The sequence below is a fragment of the Octopus bimaculoides genome, chromosome 15 (assembly GCF_046866305.1).
Source record: "Octopus bimaculoides isolate indiv1 chromosome 15, ASM4686630v1, whole genome shotgun sequence".
Lineage (NCBI taxonomy): Eukaryota > Metazoa > Mollusca > Cephalopoda > Octopoda > Octopodidae > Octopus > Octopus bimaculoides.
In genome coordinates, this window is record NC_142942.1 from 50,689,859 (window position 1) to 50,697,745 (window position 7,887).

Below are 7,887 nucleotides of genomic sequence, written 5' to 3' on the forward strand. Positions count from 1 at the left end.
TGCATAATTTTCACTAAGAAAAAAAAAAACTCAAACAAATTTACCATTTTTTTTTTTTTTTCCCCGTTGAATGAATTCCTGTGACCTCCTAATATGTATGTGAAATGTAACTTGGTGCACATTGGGATTAGACACTGAGGGAAAATGGCTGTAACTTTTTTATTTTTTAATTTTGGCGATTTTCGCTTTCGATAATGTGTTCTACATATCACGGTCATGCGATTCCCCCTAAAAAAAATTTTTGACCATACCCCCCCCCCCCCCTCAATTAAAAAATTACAGCCGTTTTCTCTGTGTCTAATCCCAATGTGCACCTGTAACTTTGATTATACAAAAGATAAATAATAATTAAGGATTCTTAAGTAGAAACAAATCGTTATATAGAGGTAAGGAATAACAATCCAGAAAACAAAAGTTCAGCAAATTTTTTTTTTTTTTTTTTTTTGTTTTAGGTGCCAGTTCTGGTATTGGAGCTGGTACTGCAGTGTTGTTTAGCAAACTTGGTGCAAAGTTGGCTATTACTGGCCGAAAAGAAGACAACTTGAAGAAAACGGCAGATGAATGCGAAAAAAATGGTTCTAAGGTAAAATAAGTCTCATTTAACATGTCTGTGTATACACACACACACACACACACACACACACAAAATAAAGAAACAATAAACCCATCTGTATGTTTATTGTCTCTTTTGTGAGAGAAACACATTAACACAGTACATCATCCTGTTTGCAAGTACAGTGTGAAATGCATGCATATATATATGTGTGTGGTGTGAAGTAGAGTGTTGCTCGTTTTTTCTTAAATATTGTAGAGTTAGGATTATCATGGCTGTATTACTTCCCAGTCACAAGACTCCAGGTTCAGTCTACCTGTGTGGCACCTTGGGCAAGTGCCTTGTACTATAGTTTCAGGCAGATCAAAGTTTTCTGAGTAGATTTGGTAGACGGAAACTGAAAGAAGCCTGTCGTATACATATACGTATATGTTTGTGTTTTTGTGTTTTGTTTGTGCCCCACCATCACCACTAGGCAGCAAGTTTTGATATGTTTACATCCCTGTAACTTAGTAGTTTGGCAAAAGAGACCGATAGAATAAAAGGCGGCGAGCTGGCAGAAACGTTAGCACGCCGGGCGAAACACTTAGCGGTATTTCGTCTGCCGCTACATTCTGAGTTCAAATTCCGCCGAGGTCGACTTTGCCTTTCATCCTTTCGAGGTCGATTAAATAAGTACCAGTTACGCACTGGGGTCGATATAATTGACTTAATCCGTTTGCCTGTCCTTGTTTGTCCCCTCTGTGTGTAGCCCCTTGTGGGCAGTAAAGAAATAAGAATAAGTACCAGGTCTTAAAACAAAAAAAAAAAAAGCATTCCAATGTGCCAGGGACCAGTAATATTTCTTAGTAATATTAATTTATACCAAAAACAATATATATACAATGAATATAATAAAAGTTGACAATTTTTTTTAATCTTATATTTATTTTATAAACAAATAATACAATATTACATATGCATTTTATAAGCATTTTATAATGTTTCTTTCTTTTCTGGAAACTTGCTACAGACCACCACTTTGAGTAGCACTGGTCTATATGCTATTTAATGAAAACTATTTCTTATTTCAGCCATTAATGGTTGTGGCTGACCTTTCAAAGGAAGATGATGTCAAAACTGTGATGGAGAAAACCATTTCTCATTTTGGGAAACTAAACATTTTGGTAAATATATGTTTCTTAAATCTGCTGCAATTTCTAATGTTCCTGATCTTCACACCTTATCTTTAATCCTTTCTATACCTTTTTCGTTTTAAAGTATTCACTTAAAAACTAGTATCTTCCACCATCGTTTGAAGCGAAACTTTAATAAGTTATATTCCAGACACCAATTTAATTAATAATCCTTTTTACTGAAGGCACCAGGCCTGAAATTCTGGGGTGGGGCTACTTGATTACATCAACCCCAGTGCTCAACTGGTATTTTTTTTCATCAACCTCAAAAGGATGAAAAGCAACGTCGACCTCAGTGGAATTTGAACTCAGAATGTGAAGACAGCCGAAATACCGTTAAGCGTTTCGCCCGGTGTGCTAACAATTCTGCCAGCTCACTGCCTTAACCAATTCAATTAATAATGAAAATTTTTCTTTTGATTCGTTATATTTTTATGTAAAACTTCAGTAAATTATGTTCCAGACACCAGAATGAAAATTTTTTTTTCTTGTTTTATAACAAATTTAAATATGGACTTCACATTAGAAATGTGGTTATGAAAGGGTTAAATGACATTCTTTTCCTTTTTGTTTTTGATATTCTTTAACAATTTCATGGGCCCTTATTTTGTTCACTCTTTTTATTTGTGTGTGTGTGTGTGTGTGTTATGCCTTACCTCTGTACGATGTCTTGTTTCTACTTAACAATCCATGCTTATCATTTATTTTTTGTATGGTATCTACAGGTAAACTGTGCTGGAATTTTGGCGAATGGATCTATTGAAACCACTAGCTTGAAACAATTTGATGAAGTCTTTAACATTAATGTACGGTACGAAACTAAAATTTGGAATTAATCTTATAAATTAATTATTGGCTTGAGGAAAGAATTTTTTTTTTTTTTTTTTGCATCTTTATGAAGAATTCCTCCATTTTCGACTCTGTGATGTCTCTCCAATCACAAAAATATGTTATTTATTTCTCTCATCTCTTGTGTTGTTTGTGGTGCCAAAAGTGTTAGTTTTGTAAAATAAAATGTAATAGTGGAGACAATGGTTGGAGATTGTAAAATGAAGATAATCTCCAACCGTCTAATCAAAGCTGGAAATGTAGTAATAGATGATGAAATAGTTAAACCATGTGAACCAATTCACCCATCTTGAACAAATAATTTTGCTTAAAGGATAAAAATCAGACCAAAGAAATTGAACGACAAATACAATTAGGATGGGCATTCTTTGATAAATTGAATCACATCATGAACAGTAAATTGTCCATGTGTCTAAAAAGAAAGGTCTTCAACCAGTGTATGCAGTCTACCATTATGTATGCATCAGAAACATGAACTGCCAACACAAGCATTGAAAATAAATTAAGATCAACACAAAGAACTATGGAGGGGAGAATGCTATCGTTTTATCTATATCTATCTTTCTTTCTTGCTATCAATCTATCTATCTTTCTTGCTACCTATCTGTGTGTGTGAGCATTAGTTATGTAAATGATAAAATAAATATAAAAGATTTTTTGTTAAAAACTGGGTTCATTTCTTCCTCCAGGTCCATTTATCAATTGACCATGTTAGCAGTGCCTCATTTGATAACAACTCAAGGATCTATTGTGAACGTTTCCAGTGTAAATGGTATAAGATCTGTAAGTTGACGCCATTTAGATTTTCCAAGATTAAATTATAATTTTTGTATGTAAAAGTCAACTTCTCTTTTCAAGAAATTAATGTTTCTAGCTAAGTCTGTCACCTCAGTTGTACTACCTGCGAGTGAAATTCTGTTGATAGAAACTGCATAGAAGATCTGCATGGCTGTGTGGTAAGAAGTTTGATTCCCAACCACATAGTTCTGGGTTCAGTCCCACTGTGTGGCACTTTAGGCAAGTGTTTTCTGCTATAGCCTCGGGCCGACCAACGAAAAGGATAACTTAGCGGTTCAGCAAACGAGACTGATAGAGTAAGTACCAGGCTTAAAAAAGAAAAAGTACTGGGATCGATTCATTTAAACTAGAAATTCTTCGAGGTGGTGCTCTAGCATGGCCACAGTCTAATGACTGAAACAAGTAAAAGATGGAAGATAAAAAAGATGTTCTTCTGAGGTAGTTAATTCATTGACTGGTTTAACAGCAACCCCTGGTTCTGTCATTTGAGAAATTAGCCAAGTTCTTAATTTAGAACTTTTTTTTTTTTAATTTAGTGCTCTTTCTTATGCTACAAACCCCACATTGGCTTAATCTACCCCATGTTAGATTAAGCACAAAGCCACATGTTAGAGAAGGAAACAATCAATTGTATATACCCCAGTATTTGACTGGTATTGATTTAAACATTAGAATGACAAAAGACAAAGGGGATCTTAGCAGCATTTGAACTCAGAGCACCAAGACATATAACTAACTAATGGCTGTAACACTCTACAAATTCTGCCAACTCACTGCCCTTGTTTCACGTTAATAAGGTTTGGATTACATATTGAATGGGTGAACTTGGAATAGCAATTTGACACATTTTATTCTCTGATTTTACTAAGATTACTTGGAAAGAGTTTATTCTTAAATATGTATATTCAGTCGGTTATAATCACTAAGTTAGATAACCTTAATGCATCTAAGCTGACTGTTTGGTATCCATGTTAATTCCTCTTTAGAAACTGACAGACAATGTTCTACCATTATTCTGTATTTATGACAAAGTCTTCCTATTCAATTCAGTTTACCATTTTTATTTCAGTTCCCTGGAGTTCTAGCATACAACATGTCTAAAAGTGCTTTGGATCAATTCACCTGTACTGTAGCTCTTGGTATGTTGATGTTTTTTCCTCATTTCTTTAAAATGTTTTTCAATTTTATTTTATTTTCAGTTCTGTGTTGTTTTGACCCTGGTCAAGCAGGCCTGTGATTAAGCGTTCCAGCCATTGTTGTATCTTGTTATTTTATAATGTATCTTAGTATTTTTCATCTTTCTCTATGTTTTGCAGAGTTGGCATCGAAGAAAGTGCGTGTAAACAGTGTCAAGTAAGTCTCATATCTTCACATTAGTTCTGTTAATGTTCAGATATTTATACCATTTTGTAGAATAAGTAATTCTTGTACCATTATGTAAATGTGTAATGTTGCTTAGATTTTAATAAGTAGCTTTTTGATGTTATCTTTTGGCATTTATAAAAGTGAATCCTGATGACTCTTAAGATAAAACTCATCAATTTGATTCTTATACCAAGCTATCACAAAGCCATGTGGTCTCACTGCAGAGTCCAACTGTAAAGCAAAAATATGTTTATTAAATATCAAAATGAATTACTAAAGATAACAATATTTTTAATATATTATCTTCAGTTAATCAAGTTAATGTTTAAATTTCTAGGGAACATTATAAATGCTAACTAAAAATAAATGTGGTGAAAAAAAAAAATCAATATTAGTCAATGCTTAAATAATATTTTAATTAGTTCATAAAGTATGGGAGACAACTCTTGACATGCTTATGCCTTATTATTTCCTCATCAGTGAAATTACCAGTTACTTTCAGATAAAGTTTATATCCAGTTACTTTTAGATAAAGCCTACAATACCCAGTGTGTCCTTATGTCCTTTCTCTTTTTATGATTTGAGAGATTTAATTGCTATTTCTAGCAGTGAAATGATTATGTAGCTGCTCTCTCATTAGTTTCAAGGATTCTGAAATCATAGTGATAATGCATGCCATAACCCACTGGGTCAAATGGCACAACTGAAAACTTCATTTCCATGTAGAGTGTATCTTGGACAAATTGAATTTCTCTAGTTCAAACACTCCAAATTATATACTCATAGGAATTGAACTCGGCACAGCAACTTAGCGAAACACTTGGTATTATACTGCTGTCACTGTTTATTATAATTATTTGTTCCTGGTCATGAGAACTATTTTAGCTTTGTGGACTGAGCCAGCCAGAGTTAAATATGGTGACCATGATGACTGGGTTAGTTAGTTAGTTCTCTCCATGATATGAGGTACAGGAAGCTGCAACACTATCTCTTCAACCGGCTCCGTTCTTTCCTACTGTCCTGGCCTCATTCCAACTTTTCCACCCTTCTTGTCTCCTCTCTGTGTCAATGGTCCTTTGCCATGTGGTTTTAGGATGCCCTGCAGCTCTTTTCATTAGGGTAAAGAGCCCTTAGCTGTTCACTTGGTCAGTTTTGGACACTTGTAACCATCACAATATGAATACAGATTAAAACTTGCTACCCCAGCTAAGTTGTTTGTACTTCTGATTTTTTTTTTTTCAGCCCTGGGGTTATCGTCACTGAAATACACAAAAGAGGAGGCATGAGTGAAGAAGCTTATGCTCAGGTAAGGCTCGATATTTATTTAGTTTACTTCAGTCCCTTCTTGTAGCGGTTTGGCAAAGGAGACCAGTAAAATAGCACTATGCTTACAAAGAATAAGTCCTGGGGTCAATTTGTTCGACTAAAGGTAGTGCTCCAGCATGGCCACAGTCAAATGACTGAAACAAATAAAAGGATAAGATATATATATATATACACACACACACACACACGCACACACACGGTGGCCCCAAAATAGGTTTACAGTTATTCAACTATCTATTTCGCATTCATATATGTTAACAGTTTAGATCTTAATTATAAAAAAATATGAAACCATTATTCCATGCTAAGTTAGTTAATTGTAAGATAGAAATTTAAGTGTAATAGAATGTTTTAAAAGTAATTTAAAGTGCCTACGTGAGAACTGTAAACCTACTTTTGGGCCACCCTGTACATACACATGCACACATACCAGATTTTTTTCTGTTTCCACCCACCAAATTCACTCACAAAGCTTTGGTCAGCCCAAATAGAAAACATTTCCCTAAGGTGCCACACGGTTGTCTTCTACTATAATCCTGCTTGGCACAATGGTTAGTCGTACAGACCACATGTGTTCATATAAAACTTGGTGGTACAAAATACATTAGCATACTGACTACATGTGCAGAGACAAATCGTATTCATTGACTTTTGTGTGAAATCTGTAATATAATTGAAGCTAAGCTTCACATCAAACAGAACCATACATGTTTACTCTTTTACTTGTTTGTCATTTGACTGCGGCCATGCTGGAGCACCACCTTTTTAGTCGAGCAAATCGACCCCAGCACTTATTCTTTGGAAGCCTAGTACTTATTCTATCGGTCTCTTTTGCCGAACTGCTAAGTTACGGGGACGTAAACACACCAGCATCGGTTGTCGAGCGATGTTGGGGGGACAAACATATATACACACATACATATATACGACGGGCTTCTTTCAGTTTCCATCTACCAAATCCACTCACAAGGCTTTGGTCGGCCCGAGGCCATAGTAGAGGACGCTTGCCCAAGGTGCCACACAGTGGGACTGAACCTGGACCCATGTGGTTGTTAAGCAAGCTACTTACCACACAGCCACTCCTATGCCTGCTTATTTAAGTTGTATCATTTTACAGAAATATATATATATACATTGAGGTGACAAATTAAAAATATTGTTTAGCTATTTTCAGTTTTGACCACGTAACTGTGTGTGTTTTGACCACATAGCTAGGTGTCAGCCATGTAACTGTATGTTTGTGTGCATATTGGTCGTATAGCTTTGTATACTGGTTATATATTTTGTACATCAGTCACCGTTTCCATAATGATTCTCCTTTCAGTTTCTGGAGAAATCCAGAGGAACCCATGCTCTTGGACGTGCAGGACAAGTCGACGAAGTCTCTAAGGCAATTGCCTTCTTAGCCTCTGATGCCAGTTCCTTCATTACTGGAGCTTTGCTTCCTGTTGATGGTGGAAGACATGCCATGTGTCCACGATAGAAACAGCAGAACAAGACTTGCTTTTTATTTTTTTAACCAAGATATTTTAGAAATAAACAGAAATTGGTTGTGTTTATTTTTCCATTTTGTTTCTCCTTTTTTCTTTCTGTTTACGTTTCTATGTTAGCATGTCTTTGGCTAATTGCTCAAGCACTAAACATGCTTGACCAAGCCTTGACTATAATACTGTAAAAGCACCCACTACACTCTCGGAGTGGTTGGCGTTAGGAAGGGCATCCAGCTGTAGAGAAACTCTGCCAGATCAGATTGGAGCCTGGTGCAGCTATCTGGCTTGCCAGTCCTCAGTCAAATCGTCCAACCCATGCTAGCATGAAAGC

General features: G+C 35.6%; 1 protein-coding gene across 1 annotated transcript in view; it reads left to right on the forward strand.

The window, feature by feature from the left end:
- LOC106870806 (uncharacterized) overlaps positions 1-7,631 on the forward strand; it is an 8,859-nt gene extending 1,228 nt beyond the window's left edge. The window contains exons 2-9 of the mRNA XM_014917022.3: positions 453-583; positions 1,627-1,719; positions 2,454-2,539; positions 3,267-3,360; positions 4,445-4,514; positions 4,692-4,728; positions 5,983-6,046; positions 7,391-7,631. Of these exons, the coding sequence (XP_014772508.1) occupies positions 453-583; positions 1,627-1,719; positions 2,454-2,539; positions 3,267-3,360; positions 4,445-4,514; positions 4,692-4,728; positions 5,983-6,046; positions 7,391-7,549 (734 nt within the window). The 3' untranslated portion in view covers positions 7,550-7,631. The remainder of the gene's footprint in view (positions 1-452; positions 584-1,626; positions 1,720-2,453; positions 2,540-3,266; positions 3,361-4,444; positions 4,515-4,691; positions 4,729-5,982; positions 6,047-7,390) is intronic.
- Positions 7,632-7,887: the final 256 nt, after the last annotated feature.